This window comes from Erpetoichthys calabaricus, chromosome 12, assembly GCF_900747795.2.
Source record: "Erpetoichthys calabaricus chromosome 12, fErpCal1.3, whole genome shotgun sequence".
Lineage (NCBI taxonomy): Eukaryota > Metazoa > Chordata > Cladistia > Polypteriformes > Polypteridae > Erpetoichthys > Erpetoichthys calabaricus.
In genome coordinates, this window is record NC_041405.2 from 28,389,945 (window position 1) to 28,414,431 (window position 24,487).

The following is a 24,487-nucleotide window of genomic DNA, read 5'->3' on the forward strand; positions in this document are numbered from 1 at the left end:
TGCAGTTTGGCCTGCGACGGAACTTTCACTGTTGAGACAGGAAGTAAAAGTGTTAGTCGGACATATTTTGTTTGATCCCGGAAGGAAAAATACGCCACGCTCAAACGTGTCCGTCTGTAGTGGGATAATTAATCGTGAAGAGTATTTCTTCACTTAAAGTTCAGCATGTCTGATAACGAAGACAAGTGAGTAAACCGTTATTGTATTTTTTGATAAGGGTACGACATTGATTTTCTAAAAACAGTTGTATTAGGCGCACCTTCGCCGCCGCTTTCACTGGAAGGTAATATGCGTGCGTTTGTTTTCGTTGTTTTGTAACACTTGAAACGATTGATTATCAGTTATACTGGTTAGGAGAAATGCTTTAGAGTATTTTTAAACTTTAAAGAAAGTGAATAGTATTTTCACGGAGTGCTAGAACACAATTTATTTTAAAACGCTTTCATTTAGAATTTTCAGTTTTCAAATATCAAAATACCATTAGTGCAGGTGTGGGATTCATAAGAATCGCAATTTCTAAAACGAAAGGTTAAATAGAACGAAACTCCCAAGATTGAGTGGGGGAAGTGTTCACATATTTATTATTCTCTTGTAAAGTAGTAACATAGGGTTGAGTTACTGTTCTACAAATCTGCAAAAAAAAGTATCTTTTGCATTTTTGTACATATTCTTATTATTTTTAGGCATCTCTACATAGTTACTAAAGATCTGTTGCCGTTTAATTTAGGAATATATACAAATCGTATTCTATGTGAAATATATATTAGTGTTACACAACCGATATGTACAGTGCATCCGGAAAGTATTCACAGCGCATCACTTTTTCCACATTTTGTTATGTTACAGCCTTATTCCAAAATGGATTAAATTCATTTTTTTCCTCAGAATTCTACACATAACACCCCATAATGACAACGTGAAAAAAGTTTACTTGAGGTTTTTGCAAATTTATTAAAAATAAAAAAAACTGAGAAATTCCATGTACATAAGTATTCACAGCCTTTGCTCAATACTTTGTCGATGCACCTTTGGCAGCAATTCCAGCCTCAAGTCTTTTTGAACATGATGCCACAAGCTTGGCACACCTGTCCTTGGCCAGTTTCGCCCATTCCTCTTTGCAGCACCGCTCAAGCTGCATCAGGTTGGATGGGAAGCGTCGGTGCACAGCCATTTTAAGATCTCTCCAGAGATGCTCAATCGGATTCAAGTCTGGGCTCTGTCGGGGCCACTCAAGGACATTCACAGAGTTGTCCTGAAGCCACTCCTTTGATATCTTGGTTGTGTGCTTAGTGTTGTTGTCCTGCTGAAAGATGAACCGTCACCCCAGTCTGAGGTCAAGAGCGCTCTGGAGCAGGTTTTCATCCAGGATGTCTCTGTACATTGCTGCAGTCATCTTTCCCTTTATCCTGTCTAGTCTCCCAGTCCCTGCCGCTGAAAAACATCCCCACAGCATGATGCTGCCACCACCATGCTTCACTGTAGGGATGGTATTGGCCTGGTGATGAGCGGTGCCTGGTTTCCTCCAAATGTGACGCCTGGCATTCACACCAAAGAGTTCAATCTTTGTCTCATCAGACCAGAGAATTTTCTTTCTCATGGTCTGAGAGTCCTTCAGGTGCCATTTGGCAAACTCCAGGCGGGCTGCCATGTGCCTTTTACGAAGGAGTGGCTTCCGTCTGGCCACTCTACCATACAGGCCTGATTGGTGGAATGCTGCAGAGATGGTTGTCCTTCTGGAAGGTTCTCCTCTGTTCACAGAGGACCTCTTGAGCTCTGACAGAGTGACCATTGGTTCTTGATCACCTGCCTGACTAAGGCCCTTCTCCCCCGATTGCTCAGGTTAGATGGCAGGCCAGCTCTAGGAAGAGTCCTGGTGGTTTTGAACTTCTTCCACTTACGGATGATGGAGGACGCTGTGCTCATTGGGACCTTCAAAGCAGCAGAAAGTTTTCTGTAACCTTCCCCAGATTTGTGCCTCGAGACAATCCTGTCTCGGAGGTCTACAGACAATTCCTTTCACTTCATGCTTGGTTTATGCTCTGATATGAGCTGTCAACTATGGGACCTTATATAGACAGGTGTGTGCCTTTCCAAATCATGTCCAGTCAACTGAATTTACCACAGGTGGACTCCAATGAAGCTGCAGAAACATCTCAAGGATGATCAGGGGAAACAGGATGCACCTGAGCTCAATTTTGAGCATCATGGCAAAGGCTGTGAATACTTATGTACATGTGCTTTCTCAATTTTTTTATTTTTAATAAATTTGCAAAAATCTCAAGTAAACTTTTTTCATGTTGTCATGGGGTGTTGTGTGTAGAATTTTGAGGAAAAAAATGAATTTAATCCATTTTGGAATAAGGCTGTAACATGAAAAAGTGATGCACTGTACATACTACTCTTGTTTGCTGTTATAGGTTTTGTAAAGAATGGCAGAACTTTGCGTTTTAAGACTTCTAAGAATCAAACTGTAATTGAGTTTTAGAAGTTATTATAGTCGATTTGCCTGAGAATGAAATTTCCTGTGATTAAATGACTCCTTCTTGTGTTAAAGCTTTGATGATGGGGATTTTGATGATGTCGAAGAAGATGAAGGATTAGATGATTTGGAAAATCCAGAAGATGTAAGTCTGCTGCTTGTACTGCTACTGCTGCCCCAAAGATAAATGTCACTTTTGTTTTATGTGGTTTCATTACATATATTTTAATGACATCGCTTTTTTTGTAAGTGCTTTCTCCCCAGCGTTGTCTGTTTTTGAATTTTCGTATAGTACCCCTGTGATTCTTAGTATAAAGTTGATTATTAAATGCTGTATGAGCAGTTATAAAACAAAGGGATGTATACATGGTAAACCCCTTTAAAAAAAGCTGAAAAAACTGTACATTGTTAAAAAAAATTTAAATGAAGAATTAATAATCAATTTGCATTTTACTGCCATGTAAATGAAAGTTTGGTGATGGGATCAAAAAGTTGTTATTGAGGTTCAGGTTCTTATTGAACAATGTTCAAAATGGCAAGAAAAGTTTATTTTTGCATGGTGTCTGTGCAAGTGTTTTGATTGTGTGTGTGCATCTCTTTGTAAAATAAAAATAAATTTTCACATCTAAAAATTAAACTTGTTTTTTTGTGTAGTACAGAGCTCCTGGATGACTCCATTCTAGGACAGAGGTTCCCAAATCAGGCTGATTGCAAGATAACTGCAAATAATTGTAAAATTACAAATAGTAAAATACTCGAATCACTAAGATCAAACTGCATTGGAGTGTCAGATTTATATTTTTAAAGGGGACCACTTCATTTTTATCCAAATTATGTTACATTTGGTCAGCAGTAACTGTCAGTTTTCTCAAAGACCCTCTATAGCGTTTATTTCATAGATTGTATCTGTATGTAATTAAGCTGGAATTCATTTTAATGACATGTGTGAATTTGTCGCCAATGTCTGCTCGCATTAACATACACAGCAAAGTTCACCACAGCTACCAGCCCGTAGTTAGAACGGGAAAGGGTTGCACCTGGGATCCAACAAATAAAAAGTTATGGCATGTCACAGTGCCATAAAGAAATGTAGTGTTTTAGCATGATGCCAAGGATGTGACAGTCTCATGAAGAATATGATTGGTCAGCTTTGCACGTGTCACTAACCCCACTCCGCTCACTTTTTATTGTTGCAAAGATGCCATACCTGATCACTAGTCTTCCTGCAGCTTACCTGACTACTGCAACAGCCCTAAATAATGCCTTTTTTAATTGTTTTTTTCTGACGTGATTGCTGTTTGTGTTTGCATTTCCCCTTGGTAGTGCTGAATCCAGAGGATAATGAAGTAGCTTCTGTAATTAAATTACAAAATGAAAAAGTTTGTAGCAGTTTAATACTGTATTTTAAAAATGACTTTTGTTTTTTTTTATTTTCAGAAATATGTAATCGTTTTATGTATAGTTTGAAAAGTAATAATGAAGCCAAGGAGCAGCTTTTGTTACCACAAATATATACACTGAGAAATTCTGTATTTTGGTAATTACTGGACATTTATCCTTAAAGCCGACTCGTTTTATGTTACTAAGTTATCTATGCGTTACTCAATAAGTTTTTAGTGTGTTTTTTCTTAATGCTTAAAAACACAAGTGGACTACCTGCAAATATGATTTTGTTAAAAGACTGCAGCAAAAGTACAACAAGGGAAATATCATGGCTTGTGTAGTGGGCCCTCACATTTTCTTGCTGTTCTCTGGGGAACCTTGGAGGACTAAAGATTGAAATCCACTGTTTTAGGATAGAGAACACTTTAGAATAAGCAGTTTCCAAGATCCACCCTTCACCCTGCCTGTGTAATGACAACTTCAGAAAAAATGTACCTGTCTTCAGCAAAATTGCATCATATTTACATTGTTACAGGCTCAAAGCCTATTTGTTTTTTGTTTAGTCCTAATCCCTGTGTAATTTTAAAAAAACATTCAGACAAACATTAGGCCATTCAATAATAACTGCCATAGAAATTAATTAATTTAACCAGGATTATTGCAGTCATTGGATTACAAATTTTTTGCACAGTTTGAGACACATATTTAAATATATATGTATGTGTACCAATAATCACACATAAACCAGAGATTATGCTTGATGATAAAGTGAAAGAAATTAACAAACACACGCATACATTAGATCTGTAAAGGTCAATGTGAACAGAGACATTAAGGCACATCTGTACCTAACTATCTTATCAGCTTGTTCACATCATTTGAATTTATGTGTTTAGTTTCAAATTAAATATTAGGTTGTTAACTTGATTCAATTTGTTGTTTATTTTGCTCTACATTTGTGTTTCTAGTAAATAATATGGAAGTTAATGTACTTGATTCAATAATATTGTATTGTACATTCAGTTGTATTGTAAAATCTTCTGTTGAGTCATTTCCTACAGTGTCACTAAAGTTTCATTTATATGGAAGTACTTTTTTCTTTTCACATAGTGGTCTTTCTAGTGTTTATACTGGTTGTTCTACATTTGTTCTGTTAAATGTCAAAAGTGGTTCTGGAATAGTTGAATTCATAACAAGTTTTAACTTTTTTTTTTTTTGTCTGTGTGATTCATAGGTAATCAATATATTGGTAATAACTTTGGTGTATGCCATCTGTAGGAGTGTAGAAGCAATGCATTTTATTGGTCCTTGCAAAACAAAATATATTACAGCTATTTTCTGACGGATTGCATATAGTAAGCAGTGTTGAGATAACACTGCAAAATGCTCTGTCCACATTTAAGTGCAGAATTTGTATTTTTTTAATGTAGCTTTTTATAAGCATGCAGTTTGCAAGCATTGTTACCACAAAAATTGAGTTCTCTGGTATACCACACACAACTCTTAACAGAAGCTGGCAGGAATTCTTGAATGATGATTATTGCTGAGTCAGTAATTCACGAACTGATTTAATCAAATTAAGTGGAGAAACAACTTGGCTGACTATAATCCATAAATGATGATGTGGCAAAACATAAAATTTTGTGTACAAATGTATTGATTAAGGAATAGTTTCCTTTGCTAAATTATTATTGCTCATTTTGGGCATTCTGCAAATTAATGTTTTAGGCCATTAAATATATGAACATAATTTGCCTATTTATGCCTTTTGCTCAGTTATTTTTTATTTTAAGGTCCATGTCATGTGCTTTATCTTCGCTTTAGGAAGATCAAGAAAATGTACAGATCTTGCCTGCAGGAGAGGGGCAGCAGCCCAACCAGAAACGCATTACTACCTCTTACATGACCAAATATGAAAGAGCCAGGGTGCTAGGGACAAGGGCTCTTCAGATAGCGTAAGTTATTCCAGCCATTTTTAATTTATTGAAAATTAACTATTTTTGGTTGATTTCTGGCATTGATATTTCATTTTTTTAAATTTTTAGTATGTGTGCTCCAGTGATGGTGGAGTTGGAAGGAGAAACCGATCCCCTCCAGATTGCTATGAAGGAGCTCAAGTAAGTAGATATAACATTTATAGTTAAGTGGGGTTTTTTTTTCTTTGTGACATCTAATTGTACTTGAAGGAACAGCTTAATGCTAGTTTAATCTTTCAGGTGATTATGCATGAGCAGTTTTCTGATTGCATTTTTTGTTTTATTCTTAAGTTCTCCCTCTTAATTAGTTGCATTAACAGGACAGTAAAGTATAGAACAGGGGTCCTCAATCACAGTCCTGGAGGGCCGCAGTGGTTGCAGGTTTTTGTTCTAACCCGGTTGCATAATTAGAAAGCGATTCTTGCCAATAATTTAATTTCATGGCTTGTTAGTGCTTTAACTAACCATGTCAGGTCCTTCTGATATCCTTGATTTTCTTCCCCTTTCTAAGGATATCATCCAAATGATTTGAAGTCTAAAATGGATGAGTAATTCTCAGTCCTTCACTTTTTTTCTCTTCACTGTCCTTTAAAGTATTTAATTAAACCCAATAGTGCCTGATAAATACACGCAGGTGTAAATGGTAACAAGCTAAATGGAGAAATGCTGGTCTCTTTTGTCATTTGCATGTTATTGCTAATTAGGAGCAATTAAAAACCAAGAATACAGCTGTTTAAGACTAAAATAAGTGATAAGGGTTCAAAATCTTAATGAGCGAGACCACTAAAGTGAAGCAGAAGTGTCACATGAGCAGTAAGGGCTTCAAATTAAGTAATTGGGTTGGAGCAAAAACCTGCAGCCGCTGCGGCCCTCCAGGGCCGTGATTGAGGACCACTGGTATAGAATATACATCAACACTGCCACTTCAGTGGTATTGTGCCTTTTGAAGGAGATGATGCATGTGGATGTGTATCTAGTATCCTTCAGCACATTCTCCCTGTGGGGTGGGGAAAAAAACACATCTTCTGTTGTTGAATTGTTTAATTTGCTTGGATATTTCCTTATTTACATGATTATTGGTGCTTTCATTGCCTCTGCTTTTTTCTTTTTCTCCCCAATAAAAGTCAGACTTTTTTGTGAGTATAAGATGAATTCTGAGCACATCATGTCTATTACAGTTTTGAAAACATTAGCTTTGGGTTGAAATGAAAGGCACTACAGTAATTGCTCCATCCTTTGAGGCTGAAAGAAAAAATGACAGATGTGTAACTTTTTCAGATTCTCCCTTTATTTCAGTGCATAGTTCTTGGCAAGTGGCTTAACCTGCTTCATCTTCATTATTCATATTCTGTCTGGTTGTATTGAAATGTTTTTGTTACTTAGGATGCTGTTGTGTGTGTGTGGTGTTTTTTTTATTATTATTTATTTATTTTTTAAATATACAATGCCAAGATAAGAGATTACTTGGTCTCATGATATAAATATGTCTCAAACACTAAACTTGCATTTTGACATATGGAAAAAATAGTTAATTTCACAAAATAATGCTAAACACACAGTGCACTTGTTACTTTTAATTTTAATTTCAGGTCATTCATCTATCTGTAGTAAAAGTCTATTCTAGATTCTTCCAAATTATTTTTGTGTATTTACAATAGCAATTCATTTGTAACTATTTAAATTTAATGTGAGAAAAACGCACATTTTTCCACATTTGATAATGGAACAGCACTCCTTACACTGCCTATAAATTAGTTTATTTGCATGTGATAACTGTTAAAACCCTATGCATGTCTCAATATCTCCCTCTCACACATTGTGTATGGCACAAGGGTTGCCTGCATTTAGTTTGTATTAATCCGTTCTTTTTCTAAATGAGTACATACTGTAGGTTCTCAAGTTACAAACTCAATAGATTGACCTATAGTTTATGGCATTGTGTGTGTTTAAACTTTTGCAAAAGATATGATGTTGCACCTTTTCATATATAATTTATTTACAATTTATTTGCATATTATTCTGGATTATTATGTAATAATTTATTCAGTAATTTAATATTCAGTTTATTTTCTATGTTTTATAATTCTGGGCCTTGGGTAGCTAGTGCCTTTCCAAACAGTAACTAGTGATTTAAGGTTCTGTATTCTGCTTTAGGGCACATAAAAACACACTGTGGCAGTTTTGAGTGCATGGTATGTTTGTAGATAATAGAGGACAACAGTTTCACTCTAGGTAACCAACCAGAAGAACAGCATCCATGTTACAACTAAAATTAGATTAGATAAACTTTATTAATCCCATGGGGAAATTCAAATTAATACAGCAGCAGTAACATAAGAAAGAAGAATACAAACTCTAAGGACAGATAATACATCCAGTCAATCAGTGCACCAACATTTTTGAATTCTTTACGACGTTCTACTTTCTTTTTCTGGCCCCGAATTTTTAAAAGCTGAGAACGCAGGAAGTGTGTCTGCCAAAAGCATTCCAACAACTGAGAAGTTAGATGACCGTGGTCTTGTTTGAAAGTGGTTGTAAGTAGAGCATGACTTGCAAAAGTCACCGTCTCATGGGACTTGCTTCCAAAGGTTGTAAGTATGATGTGACTTGACCATCTCGCGGGGACGTGAAAGTGTCTCTCTTCAAAAGATCACGTCTCGCAGGAAAAAAACTCGTCTCGTCCCAAGATTATTTTTTTTTGTAATAGAGAGATATATACACACTAGTCATTAAGCCTGTTACAATAACGGGCGCTAGAACAGTAGTGAATAAACATTAGTAGGGACAGGCTATATTAAATGGCAAGGGACCTTGACCTCATTCTGTTTGTTGGTCATATTTTTCTTTGTCTTTCAGCCTTTCTTTTGTTGATGTTTACTTGCTGAGCTGACCGTTCTTCATGGGCTGCCGCCGTGTATTGTGTGTCTTTAATTTTCTGTGACAGTAATACTGTCTTATACGTCCGCTGGCTTGTACGTCCATAATATACCTTTAATTTTTTCTGGTGGTAATACAGGCGTGCGCGTCGGTAATATGCCTTTAATTTTCTCTGACAGTAATACTGGCTTGTATGTGGCTGTAATATGCATCACTGTATTGTGTGCCTTTAATTTCCTCTCGCAGTAATACTGGTTTGTATTTCCGTAAAACGCCTGTAATTTTCTGGCAGTAATATCACTCATTGCACTGTGCCCCGCGCATGCGCACTTTACCAGAAGACACACACACGGACACCTGGACGCACACAGGGATTTTATTAAAGAGAATACACATGCATATATAAATATTTGTAATTCATGTGTGTATAAAGGTAGCTGGATTATAAGTCTGCAGTTCTATCCGCTGCACCATGGAAGCTATTGTATTGTACTTGTCCCTTTTGTGAAAGTGTTTATTTTATGTTTGGCCATCAGCCTGTACACATTATACAGTTCATGTCTACATTTTGTCATTTATTGCTAAAACATGAAAAATGTTTCTGTTTTAACGATGTGTTTACATAGATCGTTATAGACACAAAACACACATCAAATTATTTCCCCTTACAATTCTGGGTAGCTCACTCCCAGATAATCAATCAAGGCAGGAACTGGGAGAACTTCTTGCCCATTCTGAGGCGGTGTGGGGGATGGTATAGCATGCTGCTTGGTCTTATCGACGCATTTACAAGACAAAAGAGGCTGACGGAGAGGTGTGAAGGGATTTAAGGTGGGCCGGGTTTACAAGTTTTTTCGTTGACTCTGGTAATTCTAGTGTTAAAAGCTGAATTTCCCCTTGGGACAAATAAAGTACTATCTATCCATGGCAGACATGATCAAGAAGCTTAGCTTTTTTTTCAGTCAAATAGTAGAATGAGAAAGGTACCTAATTCAAGCAGTTTTGTTTGTTTGCACTAGTATCTCGGATATGGCTGTCCTCCAAATATTTCCTTGCTCTACACTCTCCACTGTTTGCAGAGAATGGGTGTGATCAACCACAAATACCAACTCGGTGGCAGATCTGTGGGTGAAAATTTCTTGTCTGAGTAAAATAGGCAAACTAATTTAATTTAACAGAAAAATCAGAAACACTGAATTGACATTTCTTTTAAGAATGTGTTATTCAAAGTATTCAGAAGGGTAACTGCAGAAAATGTCTGCCCTTAGAGTGGATAGAATACAACACCAGAAGACCATGGTGTGTTCTCCACCTGTCATGTCAAGCTAATGGGCATGTGATCAATAGAATAATGGAAGTTAAGATAAAATGAGGTCCATATTAAATATGGCTTGACTTGACCAGCTTATTTAAATTGTTTTACACTGGCTGACTTTTTAGTTTTTTTTGTTGTTGTTGTTTTTTGTTTTTTTTGTTTTTTTTTTTTTTTTTGATCGTTCATCTATAAACAGAATTAATCAGTTGTTACAGTAGAAACCACTGGAAATAAACATTGAAAATGAGTCATAATAAATAGCAGTAAACACAAGTAGAAAGCAGCATCTTTAAATTAAGTGCTTTAGTTGTTCAGCTTTAGTAATCTGGGTTCAAATTCTGTCCTGGTCCTTGTGCAGGTGGCACATTTTCACCTTGTCCATATGAGTTTGAAGGTTTAGGTTAATTGGTGAATCTGAACTGGCCTATAACAAGTAGGTATAAGTTTTTTCTTATGCTGTTGTTTGTGAATGTGATTGTGAATTCTTTTTGGGGGGTGAGTGTTGCAGTGTTTAGCACTGATGCTGCAATCCTTGGTTCAAATTATAGCCAGGCATCTACATTCTGTTCAAGACTATTTCAGTTTTATGTGGGCAGTGTGATTTCTGCTGCCCACAAATCTATGCAGATTAGATTGATTGTTGGTTGTAGTTTGTTCTTATTTCAGTAAGTATAGGTGAACACTTCTGTGTGCTTTGCTGTGGATTGGCATTTCATCCAAGTTTGGTTTGTGCCTTTCATGCCTCTTATTCCTGAGAGTTTTTTTTTCTTTTATCACTCTTTATTACACTAAATGTTTTTTTTAGCATATAATATTGTATTTTATGTTTTTATTTTTCCATCCCCGGGCTATTGCATCTACTAATACCAAATGCTTATTAACAGTGTAATTAATGTATAAAACAGTGCACAACTTGTATTTTGTATTTTTTTTAACCAGGTCCAGAAAGATTCCAATTATTATAAGACGCTACCTTCCAGATGGAAGCTACGAGGACTGGGGCTGTGATGAGCTGATAATTACGGACTGAATATCAGAAAAACTGTACCTCCTTAATAATTTTAGTGCTTTTATGTTTTGTATTCTTTTATATTGCGATGGGATGTCTTCTCCACTAGAGGGCGATCTAATGCCACAAGCACTGAATCTGACAAAGCTCAACGGACATTCAGCTCTCGCTATCTGCCTCTTTTTTTTTTTTTTTTTGTCAGAAACTAATCTGGTAGCATTTAATGCGTATGAATTTTTGTGTTAATATTCTAAGATGACAGTGAGACTAATAAATATTTTTTAAAAGCTGACAACAGTGATTGCAGTGTATAATTTAAATAGTGACAGTTACCAATGCTTTTTCTGTGAGGTTTACCAATAACTGTAAGTGGGATGGTTTCAAAAAAATATATGACCGTGCAAATGTTAAATGGGGTGATCTTGGTGGTTGTTTTATTATTCTATGCTGTTTCTACAACATGGTAAAAGCTGACATAGGAAAATGATGGACTTCTTTTGTAAATGTTTGTGTTAGACATATAGCATGAATAGTTTAAGGAAAGATTTTTCAGTACACGTAATGTCATACAGCTTCTTGTCAGTGCTTCAGTACTTTCATTGAATAACTACATTTAATTACACTATTTGGGAGATGTCATTAACAGTATCTTAAAAGTTATGCTGTCACCTTTTCAGTTTAAGCATTGACAAAGTTATGTGATCTATGTTATGAGTTGGAAATTTCACTGACATGTGCTCTAGTTGGGCTACATAAATACTTTACGAAATACCTCCTCTATATGAAATCAGTAATGCTTAATGAGGCACTTGTTCTTTTATGCTTGGCACTGGGCTTATGGATTTAGTTAAAGTAATTGGTGCATACTGAAAAGTAGCAAGACCATTTTTGAATCCTTTGTGTTGAGTATTACCTTTATAAATAGTTTTTGTGTTTCACTGAGAAACAGATTGATTCTGCTTTGAAGAAAATGAGTAATAATGCCTATGGAGTGAGTGCAGCTTTATACAAGTGTGGATGCTAAAAATGTGTGTGAATAAAAAATGATAAAGTAATCATTTTAAGTAGTAATAGCCATTTGCAACATTAGCGATGTCACAGCGGTGTTGTTAATTCAGTTTAATAGTACCTTGATTAAAAAAAAATAATAATACATTTCCTTGAAAAATGGAAATGTTTCTGGGTTATTCCAAACTTTTGTTTGAACACTAGTGTGTGTTTGTGTACATACAGTCATATGAAAAAGTTTGGGAACCCCTCTTAATTCTTTGGATTTTTGTTTATCATTGGCTGAGCTTTCAAAGTAGCAACTTCCTTTTAATTTATGACATGCCTTATGGAAACAATGCCACTGCTGAAATCCTACTAAGTTTATTGGATTAAGAGAAAATATGCAATGTACTGTACATCATAACAAAATTAGACAGGTTTATAAATCTGGGCACCCCAACAGAGATATGACATCAATACTCAGTTGAGCCTCCTTTTGTAAGTATAACAGCCTCTAGACGCTGTCCTCCTATATCCTTTAATGAGTGTCTGGATTCTGGATGGAGGTATTGTTGACCATTCTTAAATACAAAATCTCTCCAGTTCATTTAAATTTGATGGCTGCCAAGCATGGAAAGCCTGCTTCAAATCATCCCATAGATTTTCAATGATATTCAAGTCAGGGGACTGTGGCGGCCATTCCAGAACATTGTACTTCTCCCTCTGCATGAATGCCTTTGTAGATTTCGAACTGTTTTTTGGGTCATTGTCTTGTTGGAATATCCAACCCCTGCGTAACTTCAACTTTGTGACTGATGCTTGAACAGTATCCTGAAGAATTTATTGATATTGGGTTGAATTCATCCGACCCTCGACTTTAACAAAGGCCTCAGTCCCTGAACTAACCACACAGCAAGATGGAACCTCCACCAAATTTGACAGTAGGTAGCAGGTGTTTTTCTTGGAATGTGGTAGTGTTCTTCTGCCATGCAAAGCACTTTGTTATGACCAAATAACCCAATTTTGGTCTCAACAGTCCAAAGCACTTTGTTCCAAAATGAATCTGGCTTGTCTAAATGAGCATTTGCATACAACAAGCAACTCTGTTTGTGGCGTGAGTGCAGAAAGGGCTTCTTTCTCATCACCCTGCCATACAGATGTTCTTTGTGCAAATTGTGCTGAATTGTAGAACGATGTACAGATACACCATCTGCAGCAAGATGTTCTTGCAGGTCTTTGGAGGTGATCTGTGGGTTGTCTGTAACCATTCTCACAATCCTGCACATATACCGCTCCTGGATTTTTCTTGGCCTGCCAGACCTGCTGGGTTTAACAGCAACTGTGCCTGTGGCCTTCTATTTCCTGATTAAATTCCTTACAGTTGAAATTGACAGTTTAAACCTCTGAGATAGCTTTTTGTAGCCTTCCCCTAAACCATGAGACTCAACAATCTTTGTTTTCAGATCTTTGGAGAGCTGCTTTGAGGATCCCATGCTGTCCCTCTTCAGAGGAGAGTCAAAGGGAAGCACAACTTGCAATTGACCACCTTAAATACCTTTATATCTCATGATTGGACACACCTGTCTATGAAGTTCAAGGCTTAACGAGCTCATCCAACCAATTTGGCGTTGCAAGTAATCAGCATTGAGCAGTGACAGGCATTCAAATCAGCAAAATTACAAGGGGACCCACATTTGTGCACAGCTGGTTTTTCACATTTGATTTCATTTCATACAACTAAATACCGTTTCACTAAAAATCTTTGTTCGGAAAACACCCCAGTACTGAGATGTTCCTAGGAAATGAAAGACATTCCACTGTTATCTTTTTTTGTTGAAAGTAAATTTATTATGCTGGCTGAGAGGGGTTCCCAAACTTTTTCATATGATTGTACTTGTGTTTGTGTACATTTTTATGTGTGTGTGTGTGTGTGTGTGTGTGTGTATATGTATATATATAATATATATATACAGTACTGTGCAAAAATTTTAGGTGTGAAAAAATGCTGTAAACAAAGAATGCTTTCAGAAATATAAATGATTGTTTATTGTTATCAATTTACAAAATGCAAATTGAGCGAACAAAAGAAAAATCGAAATCAAATCAGTATTTGGTGTTACTACCTTTTGCCTTCAAGCCAGCATCAATTCTTATAGGTACACTTGCACAAAGTCAGGGATTTTGTAGGATTCGAGTCAGGTGTCTGATCAACCAATTATACCAAACAAGTGCTAATGATCACCAATGTCACACGTAGGTTGAAACACAGTCATTAACTGAAACAGAAACCACTGTGTAGGAGGCTTCAAACTGGGTGAGGAACAGCCAAACTCTGCTACCAAGGTGAGGTTGTGGAAGACAGTTTCATGTCATGGCAAGATTGAGCGCAGCAACAAGACACAAGGTAGTTATACTGCATCAGCAAGGTCTCTCCCAGACAAAGATTTCAAAGCAGACTGGGGTTTCAAGATGTGCTGTTCAAGCTCTTTTGAAGAAGCACAAAGAAACGGGCAACGTTGAGGATCGTAGACATGGTGGTCGGCCAAGGAAACTTAGTGCAGCAGATGAAAGACCCATCAAGCTTATTACCCCAAATGTACAGCCAAAGTCATTAAGAACTATCTTCAGTGTAAAGAAGAACAAGAAGTCCTGGAAGTGGTGGTGTGGCCCCCACAGAACCCTGATTTCAACATCATCGAGTGTGTCTGGGATTACATGAAGAGACAGAAGGATGTGAGGAAGCCTACATCCACAGATGTGGTGGTTAGTTCTCCAAGATGTTTGGAACAACCTACCAGCCGAGTTCCTTCAAAAACTGTGCAAGTGTACCTAGTAGAATTGATGCTGTTTTGATGGCAAAGGGTGGTCACACCAAATATTGATTTGATTTAGATTTCTCTTTTGTTCATTCACTGCATTTTGTTGATTGATGAAAATAAATGAGTAACACTTCCATTTTTGAAAGCATTCTTTGTTTACAGCATTTTTTCACACCTGCCTAAAACTTTTGCACAGTATATATATATATATATATATATATATATATATATAATGCAAATGCCTTGTCAGTCTGTTTTCTAAGTGTTCCTGTGTTTAGTCACATTCAGGGTTGCGGTGGAGTGGAGCCTGTCCTACCAATATTGAGCACAACCTGGTGACCAGCAGTGGATGGAATTCTAGTTCATAGCAGGGTACCCTCATCATAGTGACAGGACTAGAATCTTAATGAAGACTCCCTGGAGGTGTAAGAAAGCAGTACTAACCACTGGGCCACCATACGCCCATTTCATATAAAGGTGGAGGATAAAAATAACCCACTGTCTTCTTGTACCAATGGGTATAAAGTCTTGAGACTTGAAATTTCAGGTTATTCCATCAGCTGATGTCAGTGTCTTGGTGGCATAAGTGCTCCCTGTTTATATTTGGGTTTGTAGCTTGTTGTTTTATAAACGATCCCATTCCGGATGATTATGCCTTTACCTGACATCAGCTGAAGTTGTACTAATTAGCTCTAAATAATTCCACTGTTTACACATGGTTTCCCTGTAGATGTGATCCTTCATAGTATACAAAAAATGATGGTCCACAAGGAGCTAACACAGGACAGATAAGACTTTTATTGTTGAAAAGCACAAATCAAGAGAGAGTAGCTCTTGCACAATATTAAAAACGTTTTTTTGTTGACTTCTTTAAAGATTGTGGCTTTGAATGTTGAAATTCTATGCACTAAAGAGAAAATCTTGTAATATGTTGTATAAAGGTGTAGGATTTAAAACTTATTAATTTTTTGGTTCACTATGCAACCTTGACAGGAGTTCAGTACTAACATGATGAATTTAAGTCATGTGAATGTTGGCATAAACATGTCATGTGGTAGACTTTATAAACTACTTTCAGTGATTTGAATTTGCAATGGCAAAGTTAAAAGTATAAACCTGCCCCTCTTATGAGTGCTGATTGTGGTAGGTATTGGTTTGAATTGCCACAAATTTTTATGCCTTTAGTTAACATAAATGCACACACACTCGAGCAGCAGTTCTCTGCAATCACAGGAGGAAAAAAAAGGCCATGACAGTGTATTCCAAGGGAACTTTATGAAATATTCTTTGGCATGTGCTACCATAAGGTAAAGGGTGCACTGTAACTTGTAATGGAATAAATTACACTCAGAAAAATTATGATTAAATTACTATTGATCCATGTACTCCATTTTATTACCCTCTTAATCCAATTGTGGTTTGCAAGGACTGTAGAGTCTCCCAGAAGGATATGGTGAAAAAGGAAAGTACTGAGTAAATAAGATATTTCACTTCTGGAAATTGGATGGATGAATCATTTCTGTATAATTGTTTTTTAATGTATATTATCCATCCATTATCCAACCTGCTATATCCTAACTACAGGGTCATGGGGGTCTGCTGCATCCAATCCCAGCCAGCATTGGGTGCAAGGCAGGAACAAACCCCGGGCAGGGTGCCAGCCCTCCGCAGGGCAAACAGCCACACACCAAGCACACACACGGGACAATTTAGAATCGCCAATGCACCTAACCTGCATGTCTTTGGACTGTGGGAGGAAACCGGAGTATCCATTTGTTTAATATTTGTGAGGATAGTAAAATACGTTCTTTCCAAGAAGCAGTAGCCTGGCCTTCAGATTTAGGCATGTAAAGAAAGAAGTATCTGGATAACGAGCAGTACAATTGTTTCAATTGAGTCATTGAAACATTCTGTAACTTGCTTTATGAGTCATCTTTGGCATGGGAAGAACTGTCTACTTTTTTTTGTTTTTGTTATAAGTTTGAAAATTTTAGTTACACATTTTCTAAGATGTTGCAAAAGTGTGTGAAACTTCCATGGATTTAAAAGAGCACACAGGAACATTGTAACCTCCAAAATTAACATCATTGGTAAGTTTTGAAAATTCTGTTTCGTGTTTCTTCTGGTGCCTTGTTGACCACAATAATAAGGTGCTGGGGTAGATGTGCTTTTTTATTTTCGTGTTTTAATTGGGTTTATATATTGATAGTTTAATTTAGCAACACAACATGTATGTCATAATTATGATCAAATACACACCAACGTCAAAAATGTCAGACTTTAAGCTCAGGTTATTATTTCAAAGAGTAAAGTGAGTGCGCTCTGAATCAGACCCCACTTCGCCACACTTCATAAACATGTCTGTGCTTTTCGTAAAGATGGTACACCAGTAAGTCATCTAATGCTTATTTTGATTCACCACTTACATGGACCGCATCATCACAGCACTTTCAAATTTATTAAAAGCAGCTTGAATTCTAACAGGATATCATTTATATGTGTGTGTGGTACCGTAGTAGTAGCGCACACTACTAAACAGTAATTTGAGAATGTCCTCTAGCAAACTGCTTCCTGCACACAATAGATAGATAGATAGATAGATATTAATCCCAGATCTCCATGCAGTGTGTTTTGCTGCCCTATTAGCAGTTGATCCTTAATCCTGATGTATGAGAAGTCTGTCCTTTCACAACAGCATTTTGGGGAGGCAAGTGGAGTGACCGCCCCAGGCCCCGCGCCTAAGGGGGCCTCTCTTTTGAGGTCTGCGTGTCCTGTTCAAGCGGATTTGTCAAGTTATATTCTCCAGTATTTATATGTTTGAGATGCTTGTAAGAAGAACCCTTTTAAAATCCCTCTTCAAGGTCAAATTCCGTACATGAACATCTTTGCAAACATTCCATAGTCTACCTTCACCGCCCGAAAAGGGTTGCCATTATAATCCCTTCCTAAGGTATAGGTATAGCCCATTAGGCGCTGGGTTGGCTTCTGTTTTGACTTGGGAACAACTGATGGCTTGTCGGTTTCAACTCATTCGTGTCCAGTGTGCCCACCATCGTTTCTTCATTGAGTCTTTGGTTCAGTTTGCTACAGCAGGCCTAGTTGAAACAGTGCGGGAAGTGTTTGGTAGAGGAACGAGCAGCAACGTTTTATTACTGGTTTAGCCGTATCGCTGTCAATACCATGAGTGGAAGACATCGTAGTGCACTTTTTTAATAAATTATAATGTTATAGTTTGATAAAGTCCGTGTGTTATCTTGCAAAAATTTAGCTGTATACTGTAATGAGAAAATCTGGTGTATGGTAACATTTTTATTAAATTTGCATGTACGTTTATACAGCCCACACACCTCTAAGGCCTCCTGTGGTGCGTTCTTTGGGCCCTGAATGAAGAAAAACTTATTTGCCTCTGTCTGTTCTTAGGAGCGGGCCTAATTATGGAAATAATAGTAGAGTGTAAAGCCTGGCGTGTGAGAAAACTGTGTTTCTACAGAACCTTATCAGATATTGTCCCTGCATTACACCAAAGTTTCATTCCACATTGAATTGTGACTTACTGCAATTTAATGAAATGCATGCAAAGCCCATCCCTGTGAGAACACTGTCTCTTCAGGACCGTTCAGATTGCTATGTTTGTCTTGAATTCAAAACGAGAGATTTCCTCAGCCTTTTCCTTGACATTTCTCATTGGAACGCGCCTAGCCACACCCTTAGTAGTAGTGTATAGGCCTTGGTTCTCAACTTTGTAAAAATGAAGTCATGGAATGACCTGATCCCAGTGAAGCTAGATGTGTGAATGCACTTAATGTCGTCTGTTCCAATATTTTTATGAGCAACTTGAGGTCGCAGAAATATTCATTTAAATTGTTTTAATTGAAGATAACAAAAAGTGAGCACCAAAATGACAATTAAACAAATGATAAGAATCTGCAGAGCTACTTCAGATACTCCCACAGGACATATAAGTTTCTGACTCCTTCATTCTTACCGTCAATGAGGCTTTACTTAATTATACTATTTGGCTTACTAGTGTTTCTTTCAACATGGATGGATATCTTCTAACTTAGGGTACTTATTGAAGCATTGTCTTGCATGTTTTATATATTTCGTGCTGGTGCTCATTTGATTCTCATATTGAAAGTGTTATTTTTACTGTCTTTGTCTTATCGTGACCACATACTCCACTTTTTCCTCTGCGTTCTTTTCAATTAACCTCACAAGTACACAGAAAGGAGATGTGCCGTCCTTTCATTACAAATGTAATGCTGAAGGGCTCTAACTCCTTTTCTGTTACAAGTGTGTTATTTTATACACTTACACTCTACTCCTAACATTCGTTCCTCATTCTGTTGGGACTTTGTAGTGGAAAATAACGAATGGAGTTTCATTTGATGTGAAGGCTGGCATGTGAGAAGATTGTGTCCCCACAGGACCATAAGCAATGCTGCATATTGTGAATTATGAATTTCCCCTTGGAGATTAATAAAGTATCTATCTATCTATCTATCTATCTATCTATCTATCTATCTATCTATCTATCTATCTATCTATCTATCTATCTATCTATCTATCTATCTATCTATCTATCTATCTATTCCTCGACTGCAAAACAGCAAATTGTGCCTCACCCTGCCCTGTGGGATGAGCTACTCTGTGAATAAATGTTCACAAAGCCTGGTATGTGAGAAGATTGTGTCCCTTCAGGACCATTCAAAATGGTGTGTGTACCCTGAGTGCAGAGTGAGAGATGTTCTGGGCCTGTTCTGTGACATTCTTTCTTGCAATGAGTCTAGCCACAGTATTAATAACAGTTTAAAGCCTATTATGTGAGAAGACTGTCTCGGCAGGACCAATCGAAATGGTGTATAATCCTCAAGTGCAGAGTAAGGGATTGCCCTCCACTTGCCATGTCGCAGCTCACAAACACCCGATCACAAATAAGACGTCTATGATTACAGTCTTTCAGGAATTGCCTTAATGTCCTTTGTTCTTCTGTTCCCTCCACCAAGTGATCCTATTGCATGTCTCCACTTCCTCTCTGCCCACGGTCATGGAAGTCACTGCCTCCTCATTTGCCTAGTGAAGCGGCACAGTCCTTGTCATCCTTATTTCAACATCCGCCTGGTTAGAATGTCCAAAGACTTTCATGTTTTGGACTCTGAAAAGCTGCTTCTCCAGTTTTCCCGGTAGTGGCAGAGCAGAGTAGGCTGGCTTTGCCTCATACAGTCCATGCTTGTGAGTAAGATACAGTTACAAACGCAGGCTTTTGGTGACACAGTAGACATATTGTGCAACAAGCACCGCAAAGCTAATTGCTGCGTTTCCTCTTTCTGGCTGCTGTGGTGTCGAAGTGCTATACTTAGGTTAGTGTGTCTATTAATAAGGCGAGTTTGGAATTTCAACTGTTTCTGTAGGGAAATGTAAGACTAGCATTGTCATCAAAAAATGCCACATTTACCTGCCCTGCAGCTAGAGAACCGGAACCACTTACCTTGTTTTTCTTGCCTGTTTTTTTTTAATCCCTCTCACTGTAATCAAAGCAGCTCCTTTTTCTGGAGACTTCTTAACATTTAATGCTTGCGTCCACATCTCTCCAGACATCCTCCGTGCTTTAAAGACAGCATGTCTTTGTGGAAAAAAGGAATCTGATCAGTCCATCTGCTTGTTATCAGTTTGTTATAATTGATTCCAAGAGTAGGATCACTCGATTACCATTAAGTTCATGTGTTGCTCCCATTTCTGGTTTTGTAATTAAGTCAAAAATGACTTTTCAATTCGTATTTCCAAAATAGTGCTAGGCAACGATTAAAATTTTATAATCGCGATTAATCGCATGATTGTCTGCGATTAATCATGATTAATTGTAGACAATCACATTGTTATGTGCAAAATTCAATAATGAACTCAAAAGTAGTCATTGCATGTACAGTATTTGGTTTGCAAACACTTTAAACAAATCAGGTGCTTTTTAACAGCAGTATTCCCTTTACATAGTAGCAGTTAAAATATTTCTTGTAAATCTCAACTTAAACATTAATGTAATCAAATCAAATATAAAACCAAAGCTATTTGCCTCTGCCAGGGCATTAACATTTTGTCACGTTTGTTATAGAAAAACAAGTTAACCTCAGAGTCCAGAGCCACGATCACAACATTATAACAGGCACCTTCCGAGCAACAGCAAGTTAACATCTCTAAATCTGTTTTCTTTTTATCTGAACAGATGCCTGCAGAAACATTTTCTTTTATCAGGAAGCAGCACAAACAGCCTCTGTTCAGTAGCAACTCTTTGAGGGCTAATATTTTTTCCAAAAAACTCAGTTTTCTGAAAAGCGCACAAAGCAATATTTTCACACATAAATCAACATAAAACGTCTGTTGCTGCCTGTTGTTGGTGCCTGTTTGCAGCAGCAGCTCAATGGCCAACAAGAATGCACGGTGGACTTTGTGAGACGGGTGCATGGGGGTGGCAGTTACAGTGAGACGCACTATGGGTTTGTACCTCCTGTCATTGCAAGCGTCTGTCCTCCCAGGCGAACGTTGCCATAGGTTCATCAGCTACACAAACGTGTTCAGCACCACGATCAGCTGATGCCGGTACCACACTTTCGTTTTTGATCTACATCTCCAGATCACTTGCATCAAAATCGGAGTCCGATTCAGCAATAATACGAAAAAAAGTTTTGCTTTGAGCATTCACTTTGGTACAGTATCTCTCCACATGTCATTTTAGCAGCTGTTTGTTCTTCGCTACTCATGCGCGTGCATGGAATCGAGGTCAAATCAACAAAAGCATATTGAAAAGCGCTGTAAGAAGAAGATCACTGATCTCTATCGATCACTAGCGAGACTGAGGCTTTCAAAATAATAATAACAATAATAATAAAAACTGCTTTGACGTGCAGTTTAATTAATGCATTGACGCGATAATAACACGTTAACTTGCCCAGCCCTATTCCAAATTGTATCTTTATAAATGATAAAATCTCACTTATCTTTGCCTAAACTCTGAGGTTAGCATTACATCTAAAATGCCATCCAACAACCATTTTGAACAGATGTGGCCTCCTCCACAATCTATAAAATATGGCCTCTAATAAGACACACCTCACTCTCTGCATCCAACTAATGGCTGCTTGTGTCCTTGATTTCTATTTTTAATCCTTTGGATGGCAAGATAGTCTAGGTCAGGGGGTCCCCAACTACAGCCCTGGATGGCCGCAGTGTCTGTAGGCTTTCATTGTAACCCTTTTCTTAATTAGTGACCTGTTACGCTATTTTGAATTAATTGTAATGCACTTGTTTTTTAAGATTTGTTCCCCTGAATTTCTTTATCGTTTCTCTGAATTTCTTCATTTCTTTCCTTAAATGGCACATAAACAGAAATTAAATGTGAAGTGAGGGAGGCAATAGAAGACCAACTAAGTCAGAGCCACAGACCCCAACCAATGTCACTCCAACCAGTTGTTTAATTAGGCACCGATTCTTGTTGTTAATTAAATCCGTTCTTCCATGGCTTGTTGCTGCTCTCATTGTGCAATAGCAGACATTTCTGAAATTGTTGATTTTCTCTTTCCTAAGAGCACTGGTAAAATGTTTTGGGAACCTGAGCAGACCAACATTCCTGAGACGTTCATCTTTCTGTATTTTCAGATGTAGTGTCTGACAGACACAGTTTGCTGGTCATGTGTTGGGTCATTTTGTATCTCATTATTGTTTGGCAGCTAATTATGGAAAAAGAAACAATTAAGGGGTCTGAGTCTTCAAGAGTGAGTCAATTAAAATTAATTCAAAAGATGGTAATTAGCAGCAAAAATGGGACACTAATTAAGAAAAGGGTTAAAATGAAAACCTGCAGCCAATAGGGCACTCCTGGACTGGAGTTGGGGAACCCTGGTCTAGGTACTGTTTTCCTTTTAAACACTGCCATGCACACGGAAGACCTAGATTCTGATATCATAAGACCAGCACACCAAAATTCACTTTGAGCATGGCAGATCTTAACCCTCACAACGTCTCTGAGTACTGACTCAATGCTATGCCTTTCAGGTCCTTTTGATACAATTCTTACACCCTCTTTTAGGTGTCAGATCTTCCACCCCAAACTTATTTTATATGGATTGACCATCTTAACCCATAGTAGCAATGGTCTTGGGTTTTAGAACGTTAGACCATTAGAAAATGTTTCACTAGAAAAGGCCATTCAGCCAAACAAAGTTCACCAATCCTATCCATTTAATATCTCCAAAGTAATATCAAGGTGAGATTTGTAGATTCTTGAAGTCTTACTGTCTGCTACCCTACTTAAATGAAAGAAGTCTGGAACAACAGTGCCACTTCCTAGAGCTGACCACCTTCCTAAACTGAGCAACCATGGGAGAAGGACCTTAGTAAGAGAGGTGACTGAGAACCTGCTGCTAACTCTGGCTGAGCTGTGGAGAACCTGTGTGGAGATGGGAGAAACTTTTGAAGGCCAACCATCGGTGCAATGCTCCACTAATCTGAGCATTACAACCAAGTGGTCTCTCTTCAGTTAAAGACCTGCCTGAAGTTTGCAAAAGTGCATCTAACAGACCATCAGAATTTGAGTAAACAAAATTGTCTGGACTGATGAAAGCTAGATTAGTGTCATGTCTTGAAGGAAACCAGGCACTGCTCATCACCTGTGCAATACCAATCCACTGGTGAAACATGCTGGTAGCAGCATCATGCTGTGAGGATGGGGATTTGCAGACTAGACAAGCCTTTATGACACAATTCTTGTATCCTTTTTAGGTGTTCTGGATATCACATTTTCACCCCAATCCTATTTTATATCGATTGACCATCCTAACCTATAGTACTAATAGTTTGAAGTTTTAGAACGTTAGACCCTTTGAAAAATTTGGATTAGAAAAAGCCATTCAGCCCAACACATTTCAGTAATCCTATCCATGAAATTCGTCCAAAGTAACATCAAGTTGAGCACAGGAAGTTCCTAAAGTCTTAACTGCCTACCAAACTTCTTGAAAACTAATTCAGTGTATCTGTGAAGTAAAACCTCTTAATGCTTGTGCAAAATTCACCCTTAGCAAGTTTCCATGCCCCATGTTCTTGCAGTCTTGATCCACTGTACTAATTTCTTTAAACACCTCAATCATGTCACCTCTTAATCTCCGTTTGCTTAAATTGAAAAGGTTCAGCTCCTTCAATATCTCCTCATAGCTCATACTTCTCAGTCTTGGAATCAGTCGCTCTTCTGTACCTTTTGAAGAAGGTAAACAGGAAGGTGGACAGGACAATTCGCTGAGATGCTCCAGCATTACACACCACCATTTCTAACACAAGGCCCCTCAACCTCACACACTGCTCTCTGTTGGTTAGGTAATCCATAGTCCAGGAGACTATGGAAGTGTCAAGATGGAAAGCCTAGAACTTTTTCTCTAGTTGATGAGGCAGAATGGTGGTAAAGGAGCTGGAAAAATCAAAGAATAATATCCTGACTGTGATGCCAGCCCTGTCCAAGAGGAAGTAGGCTTAGTGGACCATGGAGATCAGAAAATCCTTCACACCTATCTGTGTCTAATAGGCAAACTGCCTAGGATCCAGATGTTTTGAAACCAGGGGTCATAACTGTTTCAGGACCAGCCTCTCAGAAGTCTT

General features: G+C 37.7%; 1 protein-coding gene across 1 annotated transcript; it reads left to right on the top strand.

Moving 5' to 3' along the window:
• Window positions 1-43: 43 nt before the first annotated feature.
• Window positions 44-11,320, top strand: polr2f (RNA polymerase II, I and III subunit F). The gene is made up of 5 exons (XM_028815280.2): window positions 44-185; window positions 2,555-2,624; window positions 5,687-5,817; window positions 5,908-5,979; window positions 10,970-11,320. Exons 1-5 carry the CDS (start codon window positions 166-168, stop codon window positions 11,058-11,060), a joined length of 384 nt encoding a protein of 127 aa, XP_028671113.1. The 5' UTR covers window positions 44-165; the 3' UTR covers window positions 11,061-11,320.
• Window positions 11,321-24,487: the final 13,167 nt, after the last annotated feature.

Coding starts and splice junctions, on each gene's coding strand:
- polr2f (XM_028815280.2), top strand. CDS start 166: ATGTCTGATAACGAAGACAA. Junction 2,625..5,686: donor ATTTGGAAAATCCAGAAGAT/GTAAGTCTGCTG, acceptor TCTTCGCTTTAG/GAAGATCAAGAAAATGTACA. Junction 5,818..5,907: donor ACAAGGGCTCTTCAGATAGC/GTAAGTTATTCC, acceptor TTAAATTTTTAG/TATGTGTGCTCCAGTGATGG.